Source organism: Periplaneta americana, chromosome 4 (genome assembly GCF_040183065.1).
Source record: "Periplaneta americana isolate PAMFEO1 chromosome 4, P.americana_PAMFEO1_priV1, whole genome shotgun sequence".
NCBI classification, from domain to species: Eukaryota; Metazoa; Arthropoda; class Insecta; order Blattodea; family Blattidae; genus Periplaneta; species Periplaneta americana.
Genome location: NC_091120.1, coordinates 15502015 through 15523833, shown reverse-complemented (window position 1 = coordinate 15523833; position 21819 = coordinate 15502015). Strand labels below are relative to the sequence as shown.

Here is a 21819-nt window from a genome sequence, read left to right as displayed (position 1 = left end):
CGAAAATAAAACATTATTATTATTATTATTATTATTATTATTATTATTATTATTATGATAATAAATCAAATACACTGTAATTCAGCAAATAATTGAGCGGAAAATAAAGTCTTCATGTGTTTTCTGCGAACGCCAACGAAAGAGCCAAAGTGGCGGGCGATTATTTTAAGTATTTATCGTGCCTTAAAAAATGAATAACGTCTTCATCAGCGAATGACAAGACGCACACGTTTAAATTAGCCGACCTGCAATGCGATTGGCTGCCGGAAATTAGAGCAACGGGACTATAAAATAAAAAATGTAAAAAGTTTTTTTTTATTATTTATTACATTTAGAAACATTCTTCATGGTAGTAATTAGTAATCGGAAATATAATTATTTATTTGTGATTTATTGGTTAAATATAGGGTGATTATAAAGTTCCTATCCATTTTTGTGAAATCACAAATATCTTGTTTTTGTTTTAGGTATTGACAATGTTCACTAGGTAGGGGAAAGGAACTGGCCGCCCTGCCCCATTATCTCCTGGCCTAGTTGCTTCATAAGTGGTGCTCTGTTGGTGCCACTTGTTAGGTTCAAACCTGTCTTCGGACAGTTGACTAAACTACAACAATGTTCGTTATTGGCGAGAGGATAGCCATGGAGCTGATATCACATAAAGATTTAGGACAAATGTGACCTTTTGCCAGCTTGTCAACAAATTCAATCGCACAGGAAATGCTAAGGACAAAGAGCATTAAGGCAGGCCATCTGTACGTGAAGACACGGTGCAGGAAGCCATTGAACGAATCCCTCATGCATCAAATTGGAGTCTCAGTTGTGAGCTTAATGTTCCACAAATCACTGTGTGGAAGATTTTACATTTTCATTGCACAAATGTGCGTATCGTGTTCAAGTTCTGCATACACTTGAGGATGAAGATTATGCTGCATGTCAAGCAATGTGATATGATCTTGTTCAGGCTGCAGAAACTCACAATTTAATGGGAAACATCTTATTCAGCGATGAGACGACATTCCACCCTTGTGGCTTTGTCAAAAAACATAACTGAGGAGTGCTCTGCAATAACAAGGTATGTACAAATACCTCATATAGTCTCTACAATTAATGTATCAAAATAACAAATTCAATAACGAAATTTTGACGAATAATACATAAAACTTATACAAATAAACTATCTTACTTACTTACAAATAGCTTTTAAGGAACCCGCAGGTTCATTGCGCCCTCACATAAGCCCACCATTGGTCCCTATCCTGTGCAAGATTAATCCAGTCTCTATCATCATATCCCACCTCCCTCAAATCCATTTTAATATTATCCTCCCATCTACGTCTCGGCCTCTCCAAAGGTCTTTTTTCCCTCTGGTCTCCCACCTAACACTCTATATGCATTTCTGGGTTCAACCATATGTGCTACATGCCCTGCCCATCTCAAACGTCTAGATTTTATGTTCCTAATTATGTCAGGTGAAGAATACAAAGCATGCAGTTCTGCGTTTTATAACTTTCTCCATTCTCCTGTAACTTCATCCCTCTTAGCCCCAAATATTTTCCTAAGAACCTTATTCTCAAACAAACTTAATCTCTGTACCTCTCTCAAAGTGAGAGTCCAAGTTTCACAACCATACAGAACAACCGGTAATATAACATAAACTATCAATAATACTAATTTTAAAACGCAGATTTGCAAAGGCCTTTCTTTGTTAATGAAAACAAAGTTACTTTTACTTACTGCATTGTTCCAGAAATCCCACGTAAATCTGCAGTAGCAAAATTCAGACTGCTTACAGAACACGATTATTTGGCCAAACACTTGAATAAAATAGGAATTTACACAAATCCAAATTGCCCTCTATGCAACAAAGAAGAAGAAATGACTGAAGATGATCTCATAACCTGTGAAGTTCTACCTGATGGATCCACCACAGAGAAATATTGGAGAGCAAGAACGCCAATGGCTTCGTTGCCAAAGCTCGGCATTAGATAATAATAATAACAACAACAACTTTTACTTACTGCCAAACACCCATTTCTTACACATTGTAGAGCACCCTTCAATTTGCAGAATATGGGCAAACGAACAGCCAAATTGCAACCTTAGAATGGACAAGAAATACGCCAAAAGTGAATTTGTGGTTAGGTATGACAAAGATGACAATCTATGGCCCCTCTATGTTTCAGGAAGCAAAGATACATGTATCTCATATGTCTGAATTATAGCAAGATGGTGTTATTGAAACCACTGTATTTCAACAAGGTGGGCACCACCACATTTTGCGAACATTGTTCGTGATTTCTTGAATGAAATCTTCCAAGGAATATGGATAGGCAGAGGATCACAACGCATGTGGACACCGCATTCTCCAGACTTAACCCTGCTCGATTTCCTTGTGTGAGGCTACATCAAATCGCTGGTATATCAGACTAGAGTTCGTGATCTTGCAAATGTGAAATATCGAATTAGAAGAGCAATTGATACCATTACACTTCATATGTTCGCAAATGTTTTTTGATCTACCCCACAACGTTGGCAGCTCTGCTTTAAAATGGAAGGGGGTCATGTTGAAGTGAGGTAATGTGCTATGTAACAGTGTGTGTGGGTTTATTATCTCAATAAAACTTTTTGTCATTTTCGACCGTTTTCACTAAAATGGATAGGAACTTTATAATCACCCTGTAGTTGTAACACATGCTATATTTTCTTACAACAACTATTTCATCAATAAATCACAAATAATTAATTATATTCCCGATTACTGGTTACTCCTATAAAGAATGTTCCTAAATGCAAAAAATAAGCCAAAAAAAAAAAACTTTATTTTTCGTTTTAGTACATCTAATAAACTCATAACTGTGTCTGAATGTAACATGAGTACTCTGGAATGACCCAATATAATAATGATATGGAAATAACAGATACCTGCTCCAATTCTTCATGGTGTTTAGATTCAAGTGCTGCTACAACTTTGGTCAATTCATCGTTATCAGAATGACTCCTCAATGGTGAAGTAGCAGCATCTATCATAGTTGAGGTGCTCTGTTTCAGATACAAAACATTTATTAGTATCGTACGGCAACAAAAACTAAGCAATCACGTAATGCCATTTTGGAATATTATCATTGAAGTAATGCCATAGCCAGTAGGACTGTAGATGTCATAATCAAATATACACACTCACGAATGTTAACTCTCTCTCCCACTTTCTACACATTTTCTGTCTCTATCTCCCCTCCATTCCCTTCTCTCCCTCTCCCAAGCCTTTATCCTCAGCCGTGTTTGTGGCTCAAGCTCTAGTGTGCTCGTCTTCCATCCAGGCAGCCCAGATTCGATCTCTGGCCAGGTCATGATGGAATTTCTGGTGGACAAATACGTTGCAGAGGATTTTTCTCGGGGTACCCCCGTTTCTCTTTATAATTCTATCAACTCTCCATCTCCATTTAATCTATCATCTGCAATAGTTAAAAATTAGCTGTGGTAGAATCTTAGGTGTTTCTGATGCTGATATAGGAAGGCCCCTGGGGCTTGTCATGCTACTTGTCCAAGAAATGAGACCTGGCTGCATCAGGGACTGACCTATCAGCATCAGATTCACGAATACCAGGCCACCTGTCAGACTTGGACATTCATCACATAGGGTGCACAACAGACCAATGCATGTCTAATGTACAGATCTGCCCCAGGTCTAGCCCTCATAAAGGCAAGCCAAGTCAAAGTTTGCCTCTCTCTCGCACCCTCTCTTCATATTTAACTTTCTGGCTCTTTTCATAGCTCTCTCTAGTCCTCTTTTTATATTCATATCTCTAAATTTCTCTCTCTTCATCACTCTCACCATACTTTTATTAAAATCTTTTTACCAGCAATGAATTAGTACAATGCAAAATAATCTACTACTGTTTCCTGCCATATTTAGATTCAAGAAGACATGCTGAAGCATCTACAGTGTAACATCGTAAGATATACTAGTCGTTTACAAAACATTTCGTCCATACTTGCAAGTAAGTACATATATATATATATATATATATATATTTACAGTGTACACAATTAGAATGAAAATACAAGGTGATTCAAAACCTCTGCAACAAACTCTGTGGGGTGATAAATCTAACAATAACGAACTCTTTTTGTTAAACAACCTATGTCTTTTGACACGTCGTTTCGAAGTTAAGGCTGGTTCACAATAAACCGGAAATGAGAATCGGAACGAAAACGAACACGGTAAAATTGTTAAAATGTGTACATTTAAATGTGAGTATTCACAATTAACGAAAAGCTTGCCAGAGCCCAGGATCGGGAACAGAGAGTTGGCCAAGTTTCAACTTTGGCATTCACGTTTCCGATCACAGCCCACTAGATTCATTCTGTTGCCATCTAAAAGCTATTATGTCGTCGTATATTTTGTAGCAAGAAGACCGTGACATAACCTATGCATTATTTTGTTCTGTGCTGTGCATCATGGAGCAAGTTTTATTTGATGAGATTCTAATATTGAGTGTTGAGGAAAATTCTCACGTTTACGATAAACGGCGCGCCTCATATAAAGATGAGAAAATGAAGGAGAATACGTGGCTTTCAATAGCTGCATCTTTGAACACCGATCGTAAGTGAATTATATTGTATTACTGTATTGGTTGTATTACACACTACATATTTATGCTTCAATTCAATAACTACTGTTGTGTTCATTTTTGTTCTATTATAAATGTTTCTTCTCTAATTATTTTACGTTATGGTAGACTTAAAATAGGTTGTGATAATAAAGAAGCATGGGCATATTTATAGTACCGTTCAAATTTTGAAGTTGGTTAACCTGTGTTTATGTTGCCTGCCTTGTACTCATGAGAGAACGCCATTGGTCAATTATACACAAATAACATCAGAATGCGTAATATCGACTTTACATATCGTTATTGACATGCGTATCGATATGCATAGTCGTCTACGTTCTCGGTTTATTGTGAATCAAAAATTGTCATATTCACGTCCTCTGCCTCTCGTTTTCACTCTGGTTCTCGTTCCCGGTTTATTGTGAACCAGCCTTTACTGTTGAAAATGTTTTTGCGTGGGTGTACGTCAATGTATGCGAATGTGTGCACCCCTGTTTGTTTGTTGAGATGTTTGTAAGAGACGAGAAGGGTTGTTGTTGTCTGTTTACGTTTAATGTTCAATACCTTTTCCTTTCAGTTCAGAGTAATCATCAATTTTGTGAATGGATGTCTACACTGTCTTCCACCAATGCGCCGGGAATGAAGAGACCCTCGTCTCGAAAGCGCTGATAAAGTCGAGCGTGATTTCTGTTTTAAAACTGTTGCTGGTACATGTGGAGAGCTCTTCTTCCATTTCCGCGAGCCTTCCCATAACACATTACCATGTTGGCTAACTTGGGAAAAGTTACTTCGAAATGACGTGTCAAAAGACATGGATTGTTTAACAAAAAGGGTTCCTTATTGTTAGATCTATCACCCCTCAGAGTTTGTCGCAGAAGTTTTGAATCACCCTGTGTGTATGTATATATATATATATATATATATATATATATATATAAAGGTAAAGATATCCCCTTGGGGGAAATGAAGGTAGATCCCCATGCTTTCTTGACCTCACTAGAATAAGGTGCTGTGGTCAGCACCACACTGAGTAAACCTTGGGGCTGTTCTGGAGTTTGGCAACGAGAAAATACCATCACCACCCGGGATCAAACTCCGGACCTTCTAGTCCATAGCCAGCTGCTCTACCAACTGAGCTACCTGGCCACCCATATATCTTACAGCGAACGGTAAGCTCAGAAATGAAGACAGAGTTACCCTCAAACTCAGAAAATTCTGTTCCCTGATATTTGTATTGGAACACATTAACAGAGATTGGTCACATCCACCAATGACAGTTACACAATCAAAGTGCTGGCAGTCTCCCCTTCCCTCTTGCACACCAACAGAACGCATTTTATCTCGTATTCTCTTCTTGAATACCATTTGCACTTCATATTGTTGCTCAATATACACGTACATGAATTCCCAAATTCGCAATCTTAAGCTAACTCACTTACCTTATAATTAATTTGGAATTGCTTCATTGCCTCCAATTTGGCTGAAATGAAAATGAAAAACTCTTGTAACATAAAAACAAATATTAATCAAACACATATACCCCAATTTCGCAAAAAACTTACTTTTTTAAAGTAGCAAATGCATACAGAATTCCAGACAAAGTATCATATTCAAACAAACCCTTTTCAATCTCCTCTGACACAGTGGTTGCATAATGTCTGTCACGTTCTTGAGCAGCTCTCAGTTCGGCCTCTAAAGCTTTCACTCTTTCCTTTTCACAATCTACGGCTCGCTGTAGTTCTTCTATGTCACTTGACTGTCGCAAATTCTGAAACTTTGCCATCTGTAAAGCAATACATTTTCCAAATGCATTAAAATTACGACCTCAAACCTTTGTACATAAAATGTCCTAAACTAACACTTTATACAAATTTTGAAGAAAATGTAATTAGTTACGAAAGGATCTCTTAAATGCTGTACATCACATGGTAGAAAGGTGTAAAACCTTATGAGTTAACTAAAACAATTGCAAAGAAAAATAATTCTGTACAAACTAATAAACTAAAATTCATTTCCCTTAGGAACTTTTCTTATATGAACAACATGATTTACTACACTACACAATATCCCTGTGGTGGCTGAACGTAGGATCATGTTCACTTATCAGTACTCGATACACAAAAAAATAGAAATAATAATAATAATAATAATAATAAATTCTTTCTTTTTTTTCTCACTCTTTTCTTATCTTCGACAATGTCAATTTATTGCACATTTCAATGAAATGGTCCATAAAATATTCCAAGTATTCTTTATGCTAATGGAAATAGTCTTTCATTTTATATAGACATAAAGATTTTTTCACTAATGGCTCGCACTAGAGACTTGCGTCATTCACTCAAGCACCCTCATCTAGTGCATGACATGCCAAAGCTTGCAGTTCTTTTTTAGCTGTCATGAAGGCATTGTCCTTGATGCACCATAGGAGGTCAACTACGTAACACTGCATCTTGCTGAATGATTTATGGAGTAATGGTGGAATGCCAGTAAGGAAAATAGGAGTACCTCACGAAAACCTACCCCTAAACACCGTCTTTGTCCACCACAGATTCTAGTTGGACCAGCCAGGATTTGAACCCAGGTTACCAGCATAGAAAGCCGATGCTCTAGCCATTCAGCTACGAAACAGGAAATAAAATTTCAACATTATTATTACATAGCCACCATGCTGGTCTAGTAGCTAGAGCGCTGGACTTATACTTATGTGGACCTGAGTTCGATCCCTGGAGTGCCCCTGATTTATAACTTGTGTTGGGCAAGCCCGTGGTCCAGGTAACACAGATTTTCTCCCGAAGCTCCGGTTCCCCCGTGGTACCCCAAAAATCTCCATCATCATTTCATCTCACTGTGTGTGTAGTGTATACCAGCCTCCTACGGCACATCTTGGGCAATGGCTGTTGGTAAATTGGTCTACACAACTGGCTTCATATGAGTGAATGACTTACACTCCAGTATCCACCATTACTTACTTACTTACTGGCCTTTAAGGAACCCAGAGGTTCATTGTTGCCCTCACATAAGCCCGCCAGCGGTCCCTATCCTGAGCAAGATTAATCCAGTCTCTACCATCATATCCCACCTCCCTCAAATCCATTTTAATATTATCTTCCCATCTACGTCTCTCCCTCCCCAAAGGTTTTTTCCCCTCCGGCCTCCCAACTAACACTCTATATGCATTTCTGGATTCGCCCATACGTGCTACATGCCATGCCCATCTCAAACGTCTGGATTTTATGTTCCTAATTATGTCAGGTGAAGTATACAATGCGTGCAGTTCTGCATTGTGTAACTTTCTCCATTCTCCTGTAACTTCATCCCTCTTAGCCCCAAATATTTTCCTAAGAACCTTATTCTCAAACACCCTTAATCTCTGTTCCTCTCTCAAAGTGAGAGTCCAAGTTTCACAACCATGCAGAACAACTGGTAATATAACTGTTTTATAAATTCTAACTTTCAGATTTTTTGACAGAAGACTAGATGACAAAAGCTTCTCAACCGAATAATAACAGGCATTTCCCATATTTATTCTGCATTTAATTTCCTCCCGAGTGTCATTTATATTTGTTACTGTTGCTCCAAGATATTTGAATTTTTCCACCTCTTCGAAGAATAAATCTCCAATTTTTATATTTCCATTTCGTACAATATTCTCGTCACGAGACATAATCATATACTTTGTCTTTTCGGGATTTACTTCCAACCCCATCGCTTTACTTGCTTCAAGTAGAATTCCCGTGTTTTCCCTAATGGTTTGTGGATTTTCTCCTAACATATTCACGTCATCCGCATAGACAAGAAGCTGATGTAACCCGTTCAATTCCAAACCCTCTCTGTTATCCTGAACTTTCCTAATGGGATATTCTAGAGCGAAGTTAAAAAGTAAAGGTGATAGTGCATCTCCTTGCTTTAGCCCACAGTGAATTGGAAAAGCATCAGATAGAAACTGGCCTATACGGACTCTGCTGTAAGTTTCATTAAGACACATTTTAATTAATCGAACTAGTTTCTCAGGAATACCAAATTCAATAAGAATATTACATAAAACTTCTCTCTTAACCGAGTCATACACCTTTTTGAAATCTATGAATAACTGATGTACTGTACAGTATCCACCATTTGCACAAAGAAAACCTTATTATTCCATAGTAGAACAAAGTAGCCAGAGAATACAATACATACCTTTTTCTGTTCAACTTCCAGATCTTTCTGAACACTCTTTAACTTCTCATTCGTTAGATTCAGGTGTCTAAGGAGATCATTTTTAGCCTTCTGTTCACACTCTAAAGCAGTCAAAAGCTGATCTTTTGAAGCACAAACTTCAATATATAAATTCTTCACTCTATCACATTCATTTTGCATATCCTTCAGTCGAATGCTGGAAGCAGTAGTCTTAAATGTAATTAGCAATCTCTAATAATGTTGAAGCAAAACAGCATCAGCAGAAACATTTAATTATATTAAGCAACATTTAAACAACTGTATAATTGAAGACCTCTCTCTCAGGAGGTCCCGGGTTCGATTCCCGGGCCCGGCTTTCGGTGAATTTTTCTTGAAGAAGAAGAATTCCCTATGTGTCTAGAGTCTGGAAATTTGTATGAATGCGAGTGTGACTGTGAGTGTGCCGGGTTAATATTAATTAACCAATCATCACAATATAAAAATACATGAGGACTGTCGCTGGGCAGTAACCTGAACACATGTTTCAGCGTCACATTGTTGACAAGTAACTCCATCTGTTAGCACAACCATAAAGCATCTTATAGATGCTATAGAGTTACCAACAATGGGAAAAAAAAAAAAAAGACAAGTTTTCAATGTCTTACCTGAAATCTGCACTCATAGATTGGATCTGTTGCTCAGCCTCCTGTCTGACTCTCACCAAAGTTTGGTCGTGCCATTGAATGTACTCCTCACTATGCTTATCAATTGCTCTTTTTTTCTCTTCAACATTATTTTGCCTAACAGACAGCAGCTCATCCTTCAAAGACTCTTTCTCAAGTTTGAGAGCGGCAAGTTCAGACTAAAAAAACATAAATGTAAAATACAGTTAAATATGCATGTGGGCAGGTGAGAAACTAAAGAATCTTCGGCTATAAAAATAAATTTTTACTCATACCTTTGCTTATATTTTTACACAGTTCACCTGCACATAGAAGCACTTGTCATATTTTGGACAAATCTAGCTTTCAGATAAAGCTCTCTGGGAAGCAGACTTGAATAATTTCAAGGCAAAAATTGTTTTGGGACCGGGTATTAATCCCGCCTTTGTCTGAATGCACCAAAGTTCTACCAACTGAGCTACCCAGGAACTTCACCCGACACCATCTCAACTTTTCCCTTTATGTCCACATAACTCGAGTTGGCTGACAAGGGAAAAGTTGAGATGGTGTCAGGTGAAGTTCCCAGGTAGCTCAGTTGGTAGAGCATTGGTCCATTCAGCCAAAGGTCCTGGGTTTGATATCCATCCCGGAACAATTTTTCCCTTAAAATTATTTAAGTATTCTCTCCACATAATTTAACATGCCAAGTACAGTAGTAGTAAAGTGTGTAACAATGCCACTACTCATGTAAGGTTTGCAAAATCAATAACAATTGTAGAAGAATGGCTACACATATACACTGATGGATCCACCACAGAAAACCTTACTGGAGCTGGAGTTACATGTACACATTTTTCCTTTTATCATTCTGTTGGCAGAGACATAACAAATTATGATGGTGAAATAGAGGCTATACACATTGCTCTCCGACAATTATTAAATCTTCCCTTAAATAAATGTAACAAGACAGTAATTCTTTCAGATTCTAAAGTTGCAATTCAGGGAATATGTTGACAAAGAAGTCAACAAAAATAAGAGAATGCTACAAAATGTTAACACAACTCCAAAAAGTTAATAAGATTGTCCGTCTCCAATGGATTCCAGCACACTGTGGAGTCGTGGGGAATGAAACTGCAGACACACTTGCAAAGAAAGGCACAACAATAAAACAAAAGTCTAAATTTAATTTCTCATATTCCTCAATAAAACGCTTGATCACTACAAAATTTTCTCATTCATACCTACAAGAAATAGAATCAAATGCTAAAGACAAAAAATGGATTACACTACTTTCCAACCCAGATATCATCCCCCAGAGACCAAGGAAAACAGCAGTTGCAGCCTTCAGACTATTGACAAATCATGACTGTCTAGCAAGTCATCTCTACAGAATAGGTATCTCAGCTTCACCCATATGTGTCCTGTGTAACGATCCAGCAGAAATGAATGAAGACCTGTGAAGCATTAAGATCAGAAGAAACTACAGTTCAAAAGTATTGGAAAGCACGACTGCTAATGGCTTCATTGCCAGATGCAAGGCACTAGACAACAACAACAACAATATAACAATTGTAGAGTGGAAAATCATAAAGACCTAAGTATAATTTTTTCAGAAATGATTTTATTGCTGCAAAAGGGGCTATGGATCAACGCCAGTGACCTGCATATGGGACTAACATTTTGTAAAAAATGTAACAGATGGGAGCAGGTTGTATGTTCAGCAACTTATTGCATTCATAAGGGCTATGTTTTGTCCGTCTGATTTGTAGTAATGCATTGGATAAAATGACTCATGGTGACTGTGAATTTCAAACTTCTCAAGAAAATCTATATATAGTACAACTTGCTCAAGGAGAGAAGTAAAGCTGTGGGCCCCATATTGCTTAATCTACAGCATGTAGAATATCCTAACACACTACAGTGAAATACCAGTATAACGAACTCGAGGGGGTACTGTAATTATTTTTGTTATAGTGAAATTTCGTTAAACCGAAAATTAATTAAATTTGCCTACAAATTGTGTCCCATATTATGGAATAACAGATACTGTATCTGGGTTAGTTATATCACAGTCTAGTATATACAGTCACGAAGCTTGAGTTGTGAGGGTGCTAGGAACAATAGACTGTGCCAGTACTATTTCGCATTGTCTGTAATGAGGCGATATTAGCGATCCTAGTAGCTAGCAACTATCTATGGATGCATATTTACTACGTATTGAGCTTCGTGACTGTATATACTAGACTGTGGTTAATTAATGTATATCCATATTATATTGCAACTTCAAATAAGAATTATTCTTGCATATTTTACAATAGGCTTTACTTCGCTTTTCTTCTCTCCTTTGTCTACTTTTTCAATGGCTTTTCTTTTCTCGTCTGTGAAAACTGTTGCTTTTCTGCCATACTTTCTTCTTTACTTCTTCCCTCAACAATGTTAGTTCGATTTTATTAAACATTTTCATTTAAATATAAATTCAAACCCCAACAATCGTGCCTATGGAAGTGCATTCAGAAAACTCACTGAAACAAAGAGTGACCGATATCTAGCAATAACTCATTTATTTTATTTTCTTTCAAATTTATTTTAAGTAAATTTTAACTGCTTATTAGGCCTAATTTCACTAAAATAACATTTTTTTGTAGTGGAATGAATTATTATTATGTTAAACTGAATAGTTTGTTACTTATGCATTCTTTAAAATGAACATTTTTAACATATAAATTAAATAGTAAAATGGCTGGAACTAAAAAATTATTTCGTTATTCTGAAAAATTCGTAATTGCAGCATTCGTAATAATGACATTTCACTGTGATCGACTGTGTTAGCAAAATTACAATGGTGATCTTCCAATTGCCCACATACTGTAAGTGCCTAACATTTCAACATAAATGTCTCTGGCATCTGACCTTTTAGCACTTTAACTTATTAAATACTGGATAAATAGAGCAACAGGAAAGATTGATTTACACTTGTTTATTGTAGAGTTAAAATTTAAAAAGTATTAAAAATATTTATGGTAGTAAATTGTGAAATGGAGCAGATAAATAAGGTTTAACGTCTTAATGGTTATTACGATTGGTTTAAACATGGACTAAAACCAGATGTAAGTGCAAGTTTGAACCAATAAATTATTGAGATTTGCGATAAATTAAGTAGTTTAGAAATTGTATATTTATTATGTATAACTACTTTTTTATATAGATCTTTTTGTTAAATTATTAAGTTTTGTACTTTTGTGAACTAATATCAATAAATAAATCTATCACTATCACCAATTACCACTTTAACTTATGCAAGAAAATAAAGAAATTATTAAGAGCCAATTTCCCGTAAATAACCATTTCATGTCATTTTTTAAATAGCAAAAAATTATTGTATTTCATTCCTACGTGACAGATGTAGAAGATTTTGGGTTCTTGTATTCTGTGGTGAGTAGATTACAATGTCGCATATATGAGTATAGTAAAATAGCTCCCTCCTGCTTCGTTTATCCATACAGATAAACCTTTGTGAATCTTAACATACAGGTTCAAACTACACAGAAAGTAATTTAAGTGAACGAAATCCAAAACTATTCACCTTCAAGTTGCTGACTTCAGCAGAGTGCTCAGTGTTCTTCTTCATTTCTTCAATAACTCTGCCTTGGTCCTCCACCTGACTTTTCAGTCGTTTTATTTCCTTCCGTTTCATCTGCAGGCCTGTGATAACAGAATATAGCAATGTCTTACTATCTGTCATAAAATTACAAGAATATTCTAAATTGCAGCAGGTCTTTCTACAACATGTAGCGCTTTTCACTGTTCAGTTTGGGCTCGAGTTTTAATTCATTATTAAAGTCATCAAAGTTAATCAGTGAATGCTTGTAACATTAGAACTGTCCACCACTGCAATTGGAAACAGTGAAGGTGTCCCCACAATAAACAGTTTTCATTTACTATATATATATATTAATTTTGCTACAAAATGTTGTTTCAGTACATTTTTCGACGTCCATGTTATTTATTTTATTGTTAGTAAGTTTGAAATGAATACAAGTTAATACAATGCAAGATAAACTAGCCCACTCCTGAATGAGTAAGACTCGTGCTCAGGAGGGGATTCCAATACAGACAAAAATAAAATTAAAATAGAGAGTGAATACAGTTTAAAATGTGTTTAATATGTTTAAACCCAACTATAAATCCAATACAAATTTTTATATTAATTTGGAGAGGAATCGTGGTTAAAATAATATTAGAATAAAATTTATTTTAATACACTGGGACCTTGACTCATGCTATGATAAAAAGCTGCAATGGTTTGACATTTAAGTTCGGACAAACACAGAGAATTCATATTTTTAGTTCTAACACTGAAATACTGAAACAATTGTCTTTAGAGACAATTAATATTAGGTACCCTCCACAAAACTGCCTTCATTTATACACCGACGGATCCTTGATCTCCAGAGAACAAGGTGCCGGTGCAGGTGTTACATGCTGTCTCTTCTCACTTTATAGATCTCTTGGATATGGAACAACAAGTTTTGATGGAGAAATCATTGCAATAAGTGAAAGTCTCAGGAATCTCTATGCCACATCAATAAATTTAAGAATGCAGTTATATTGTCAGACTCCAAAGCAGCTATTCTATCAATAGTCTCTAAACACACACCTTCATCTCAAACAGCAGAAATAGATAAAATGCTCTCTCAACTAATAACACTCAATAAAAGAATTGTATTCCAATGGATACCATCCCATTGTGGAATCCTGGGAAACGAGAATGCGGATCCTTTAGCAAAGAAGGGCAGCACTGCTACTTACAAACCTGTTACTAAATCTATGTATTACTCTGTGAAAAGATTTATTAAATATATATACTTAGACTTCAACAAACAAAATTTGATAACACAATCTCAAGGGAAAAAATGAAACTCTCTTCATCAAAATCCACAGTTAATTCCCGATTTACCACGAAAATCGTCTGTAGCTGCATTTAGATTGGCAACAGGCCATGATTGTTTGGCCAAACACCTGCATAGAATTGGAATATATCAGTCCCCTAACTGCCCATTGTGCAACTCAAACCAAGAAATGGATTCGGAACACCTCAAAATCTGTGCTTCAGTGGCTGGCCATGATAATATCTTTGAAAAATATTGGAGTGCAAGAGGTCAAATAACTTTATTGTCAAACGCCTGGCATTAGAAAACAACATATTTATGTATATACCTTTCAAAGTTATTAAGATTTCTGTGAAAATATTTTAATAAAATAAAATATGCTTACCTTTTCTGTCATTTTCATGAATAATTTTCATAAATCTTTCCCACAATGAAAAACTAAACTGAAAGAAACCTGACGTCAGTTTGTGAAATGTCTAATGTCTAATTTAAGAAAGTTTCAGAAAAAAAGTAGCAGCATTGTTCTGACAGAGTAATCTATTCTCACCTGCCAAACAGCGCTGGAGCTCGTCACGCAATCTAATGTTTAGATCATTGGAAGGCGCTGATGATTTGTGGTTCATTACGAAGGAGTCTGAATCTTCTGCTCCCAGCAAACCGAACTGTGCCACTGCTTCATAATGCTTCAGGTCCGTACGTGCTGTATTCAATTCTGTCTGCAACACATTTTCGTATTCACAACTATGTAAAAATTTGGGATAACAAAATGAACTCACTCTCCTCGTAATATATATGCACCACTAACGCTCATAATCAAATCTGTAAACACTCACTCGAAGTTTCTGCATTTCCTTCTCCAGCTCTTCCCTTTCTGCAATGATCTTTCTATTATCTACCTTCGTCATCAAATTCTGACAGTGCCTTTGGCTCTCTTCCAAATTTACCATCAGCTGGTTTATAGTATCGGTCTTCTCTACTATCTGTGCTTCATGTGTGCGAGTTAAGTCTGTCAATCTTTGATGCAGGTTATCACATTCTGAAACCTGTCAATAAAGGAACACAGTAACACAACCAACAAAGAGTTCTGTCTCTGTTATTAAAGACTGTTATATATTAATAACATATGTCACTTCCCACTTCATTATTACTAAGATTCATATGGGCTGATCACAAAGCACAACCATGGCAACAAGCAAGTCTGCATTAAGCATAGATTATACAAAAGTTCATTTATTTTATTACAGATTGGAGATGATATCATATTAAAGAAATTACCCCCAGCTTGTTTTGCTATTACATCTATGCAAAAGATAGTAAATATCAATACCTTAAAAACAATATACTTTGCATACTGCCCGTGTCTCATGTCCTGAACCGAGAGCTCCCTAGTGCTTATAACCACGCCTCTTAGGTCTGCTCGGACCGGAACGGCAGTTGCAGCGTGTGGCACGGCAGCATATTACATGTGCTGAAAACATTATCCTATGCCATTGCAGGGGTCTTTACTGTTTATAATACTGGATACTCTAATCGTGGTTACCAGTATCACTATTATCTCTGATGGTGATGGTGATGTAAGTACACACTAGGCCACGCTTCGTTCAGTCTGGACAATTGCTGAATTGCCATAGAGCAGCATTTCTCAAAGTATGTTCCGGGATTCCGTGAGCCCTATATGATTTTAAATTTTATTTTATACTTTTTTTACTTGGTTATTTAACGACATTGTATCAACTACTAGGTTATTTTGCATCGATGGGATTGATGGTAGCGAAATGGTATTTAGCGAGATGAGGTCGGGGATTCGCCAAAGATTACATGACATTCGCCTTACCGTTGGAGAAAACCTCGGGAAAAAATCGAACCAGGTAATCAGCCCAAGAGGGAATCGAACCTGCGCCCGAGCGCAACTCTGGATCGATAGGCAAGCGCCTTAGCCGACTGGGCTGCACTGGTGGCTATTTTATACTTAGTGGATACTATAAAAATATATCAATGTTACGAAAATGTGAATCAATAATAACATGAAACAACTGATGATGATGATGATGATGATGATGATGATGATGATAATAATAATAATAATAATAATAATAATAATAATAATAATAATAATAATATTCCAAGAATATGAGTAATAATAATATTACAATAATATGCGTAATAACAATATGTTTAGGCCTAATAAACGTCTAAAACGGAAAATACCCATAATACTTACCACTTTCATCACTGCATTCACTGCGTATGTATCCACAAAAACAAAATACCGAAAAGACAAAATGCAGAAGTATAGCATAAATGAGACTACAACTTTCCGCCATAAAACCAGATTGCAGGCTTAAAAAACAAATACATTCGTCCCACTGAACAGAATTATTGAGATACTAGCTCTCACTTGTCTGTTAACTATTAAACACTAATAAAATATTACAAGGATTCCGCAATTACACTTTAGATTAAAAGGGGTTTTGCGGTGGAAAAACGTTTGAGAAACACTGCCACAGAGGAAAGAGTTTACGAATGTGTACACGTGACAACCGTAATCGCGATTAGGTCGATAATCTCGAGTAGAGACTGTAGTCTACCACTGGTATTAGTGTTTAGTTACAGGAATTGATGAGAAGAACATAATTTGTTTCGTGAGGGGGCAGCCTATACATTCGCTTGTCCATGGCTGATCTTGCTCCATAGCTGACGAAAGGAATCCTGAAAAGGCCGATGTGCTGAACGTAGGGTAGTAGGCACATGCTGTACCTAGGACCGCCCACTCACCCCCTCTGCGTCTCGCCCCGCAAAGAAACAGCTCAGGAAGTGAGGCACTGGCAGTACTTCCACTCGGTAATGAGTTTTGGAATAATATTCTGGGGAAATTTCACAGATAGCAACAATATATTTCTATTACAAAAAAGAGTAATTAGAATAATAGTAGGTGCCAAATCTAGGGAATCATGTAAGACTATTTTAAAAAAACTACAAATAATGCCCATGGCTTGTCAGTATATCTTTTTATTAATAATCTTCCTTGTATCTAATCGTGAAAACTTTGTAACTAATTCAACAGTTCATAGCATAAATACACGTCAAAAAAATGACTTTCATACTCCATCGGCAAGTCTATCGTGCTATCAAAAAGGAGTGCGTTATATGGCAGTAAAAATTTTTAACAGCCTTCTACTGATATAAAAAATGAAACTCAAAACATAAAATTATTTAGAGCCAAATTGAAGAAGTACCTAATTTCTCACGCCTTCTATTCTGTAGGTGAATTCATGACAATAACACTTCATGAAATTGATACTAAAACTTTGTGTTGTACTAGTAGACTATATTGTAAATCTCGTCTGTATATATTTCATCTAGACTGTGACTATAAATTAAGATTTTATAATAGTATTAAGTTTTTTGACTTGTTCCATATTCTAGCTGTAAGCAATGTATGAATACTATGGAATGTTAATAAATACAATACAATGCAATACAATTACTAGTACAGTGACTGTCGTAGAGGCAAGTCAATGGAAATTTCCTTCTTAGATGGAATTTTTTTCTGATTTTCTACAAAACATGAAGAATTGAAATATTACATTTAACACTTCTTAAAATCGTGGGCATTTCATTATTTAGAATTATGTAACAAAATTTGTAATATCAACAAACCATCATCTTTGACAAAATAAAACAATGAAATTAAACGAAATTGCAATGTATCACATTCAACAGTGAATACCATTCAGCACATCATACTCTTTATACAGAGTTTTAATTTCAAAACTTCCCAGTCTAAATAACTATAATAATAATAATAATAATAATAATAATAATAATAATAATAATAATAATAATAATAATAATAATAATAATAATAATCCGTGGCACTACAGCTCGTGAAAGGCCTAGACCAACCCGCCAGCTGCTGGCCTCACGGCCACATGCTGAAGCAGAGGTGGACGATCATCCAACCAGAATGGAGGTATCCCCCCAGTCGTTATAGCTGGCTTTTGCAACCGGATTTCACTACCTATTGTAGCTACCCAAGTGCATCACGATGCTGGGTGGACACCGGTCCCATACACTGGCCGAAATTTCATGAGAAAATTTCTTCCCCCATGAGGACTCGAACCACTAAATAACTAATTATTTAAATTTAATTCAATTTAAACAAAAAACACGTAAATTTAGATATTGAGGGGGAAGTCTGAAATCAGGCTTAATTGCATTCTAAATTTCACCCCCCATCCCCCTCCCACTTTGAAATTTCAAATAGCATGGCTATATTTTTATGAAAGAGCATTCAATTGTTTATACACCTCATTCATTTGTTTTCGCATCTTTTGTTTTCTGTCGTCGCCTGTCAACCTGTATTTTTGTTATTATCAGTTGATTGTGGGATGAAAACACAGCTTATTTTTGTAATTTCCTAAATTTAATCATTAAGGATGATTTATGTTCTCTCTTGAAGGTTATATAACATTTTAAAATAATTTAGTACACAAACACAACTATTACATGAAATGGTCAATTAAGTTTTTGTAGCTTTATTCTCTTCAGCTCTATTCAACAACAACAACAACAATCCATGTATGGCCATATAGAGTGTTAGTTGGGAAGCCAGAGGAAAAAATACCTTTGGGAGACCGAGATGTAGATGGGAGGATAATATAAAAATGGATTTGAGGGAGGTGGGATACAATTGTAGAGACTGGATTAACCTTGCTCAGGATAGAAACCGATGGCAGGCTTATGTGATGGCGGCAATGAACCTCCGGGTTCCTTGAAAGTCATAAGTAAGTAATTAATACTTGGTCAGTCTACAGAAGCTTGGTTCACAGTGACATATTGCCCAAATTTCGAAATAAATGCTTAATTATTTGAAACTAACCAATATTATCTCAATTTTTTTGAAACTGAAAATGATCTCAGAAATAAGCTTCATATATATGTCATTATAATTTCGTGGTTCATTCTACATTTAGTAACACTTCACACTATTTACTAAAAAACATCAAGGAGTAAAACAGGCACCGAATTCCAGTCAGGCTGTAGAGTAAAGGCAAGACACTAGCTGCATTTCTGTAGCATACCTTGGCACGAAGTTGCGCTTGAACAGATTCCATCTGATTTCTCATGTTCTGTATTTCCTTGTCATGTCGCTCTTGTAATCCACGAAGAAGGGTGTCTGCGTTAGAAAATTTATTACGTTCCAGAAAGCAAACTTTTTGCTCCAAATCTTTTGCTGACGTAGTCACAGCATCCAATTCATTTGCAATCTGAAACATAAGAAATTTCAGTGACATAATTCATTAAAATCAAGAAACTCTAATTCCTATCTTCATGGGAGAAGTCAATTAGTTGCTATAGGTGAAAATTGGTCAAGTCTTACCACTACACATTATGGGGTTCCTCAAGGGTCAATAATTGGTCCCCTATTACTTTTAATAGCAATAAATGACCTTCCAGAATTCATCAAAGCATAACAATTATGTATGCAGATGACACTACTTTCCTATGTTCTTCCTCTGCTCTAAATCAATTACATGCTCTCAACAACGACACTCTATCACAGATGGCTTCATGGTTTAAATCTAATGGTTTCTTGCTTAATCAAGAAAAAACCATCAACTTAACTTTCAGCCTAAACTATCTAATAAATAAGGACAACAACCTCAACTACACAAAATTTCTGGGACTTTTCATAGACACCAGTTTAACATGGGATAAGCACATCGAGTACATATGCACAAAGCTATCAAGAGTTTTATATTTGCTAAACAAATTAACTACTTGCGTTTCTCAAAATTTTTTAAGAGATGCCTACTTTTCTTTCTTTCAGTCGATAATTCGATATGCCCTAATTTTCTGGGGAAATGGAACCAAAATTGGAAGCATCTTGATTTTACAAAAGAAGGCCATTAGAATTTTATGTAAATCAAACTATCTGGAACATTGTCGGCCACTTTTCAGACAATTACGGATTTTAACAATCATAAATTTGTATATATATGACCTAGTACTGTACACTAGACAAAATATCGACAATTACTCATTAGTGGCCAATATACATGATCATGAAATTAGAAATAGTGAACAAATTAATATTCCATATTGTAGATTACACAAGAGCAATACAAACTTTTTAATTATGGGGATGAAATTATATAATAAGCTCCCAAGTCAATATTATAAATTACCAATCAATAGTTTCAATACTAAATTTTACAATTGGTTATTACATAACCCCTTTTATTCTGTTGCTGAGTTTTTTAACACAAATTTGTATGAAATTGTATTTTAATAAATAAGTTTTAATTGCAATTTAGTTAGTTTTCTTCAATTTAAAAGTTTCAAATTATTTCATGTTTTCATTGTATTACTTAAATTTTACTGTTTCTGTTATTAGTGTTTTTTTAAATGTATTTATATGTTTTTTTTCAAGGTATTCTGACGAAGCCTAAAACTGTATGTCTAATGGCCAAATAAACTGAATTGAAATAAAGTGAATTGATATTCACAATTGCTCATCTTTATAATAATTATGCGAACTAAAATTCCTATACAGAATTCAACAAAGAAACTAAACTGACTCGTCTGTTAGCAATGCTTTTTTTGTAAAAAGATCTTTGTTTTCTAGAACTACAATTAGAAAATTATCCACGTTTTCTGAACCTTATGGCTTGTTTCAATTTGCCTTTCAAAAGCTTACTATAGCATGGCTGCATTCACTTTTGTTCGTCTAATTTGATTAATATCAGCTTTAAAAAGTCTCAAAAGAACTGCAGTTATTATTCAACTTTTTCTCAGGTAAGCAAATATTTTTTTAATCGTAGCACAAATTCAGTCTGGATAAAATTTGAACTTATTTCATTCCTTACCTTCATGTTTGATTCCTCCATATTTTTCAGATTTCCTTTCAAAGTTTCCACTTCTTTCTCCAGCTCTGAGACCTTTTCTTTACTGGAAGCTATTGAAATATACAAAAGTGATATATAAGCAGTAATACACATCAAGACTAACAATGCAATAGCCCAGTTTGAAGGAACACTCACTCATGACACAAGCATAATACACTCCGTCTCTTCCTCTCTCTGTATCATTCACTTTGAGTTTGCATCTCTTAACTTCATAACTTAAGAAAATGGAAACTTGTTTCATGCTGAAGTTCATATTGTATTAGATGAGACTTTTTCACGACAATGAAGACTTCCCATAGAAGAGTCACTGTAAGACACACTTAGTACTGCAACCATAAGTTGACTTAATGTTTTACATCCACTTTCATTTCTGAAATCTGCACTTTCGGCCATATTTGTATCTATCTTAGATCCAGTTTATATTCAGTAAAAGTATCGTATTAGTAAGATCCAAATTCCTTTTCAAGTCTGTCATGATCACCTTCATTAATCAAATTTGAGAATTTTTTAATAAAATATTCAAGATATCAACAACTCCTGCAAGCTTCTATTTGACATTCCATTACGTATTTTTTTCCTCTTTTCTGAA

General features: G+C 35.6%; 1 protein-coding gene across 3 annotated transcripts in view; it reads right to left on the bottom strand.

The window, feature by feature from the left end:
• Nucleotides 1-21819, bottom strand: part of LOC138697553 (centrosomal protein of 152 kDa-like) — a 52764-nt gene that overhangs the window by 10297 nt on the left and 20648 nt on the right. For all 3 annotated transcript variants that reach the window (XM_069822888.1, XM_069822889.1, XM_069822890.1), the window contains exons 6-15: nt 21192-21280; nt 19404-19589; nt 15153-15362; nt 14867-15035; nt 13014-13132; nt 9434-9630; nt 8790-8985; nt 6231-6393; nt 6050-6090; nt 2923-3039 (exon numbers count right to left, since the gene is read on the bottom strand). In XM_069822888.1, the coding sequence (XP_069678989.1) occupies nt 2923-3039; nt 6050-6090; nt 6231-6393; nt 8790-8985; nt 9434-9630; nt 13014-13132; nt 14867-15035; nt 15153-15362; nt 19404-19589; nt 21192-21280 (1487 nt within the window). The remainder of the gene's footprint in view (nt 1-2922; nt 3040-6049; nt 6091-6230; nt 6394-8789; nt 8986-9433; nt 9631-13013; nt 13133-14866; nt 15036-15152; nt 15363-19403; nt 19590-21191; nt 21281-21819) is intronic.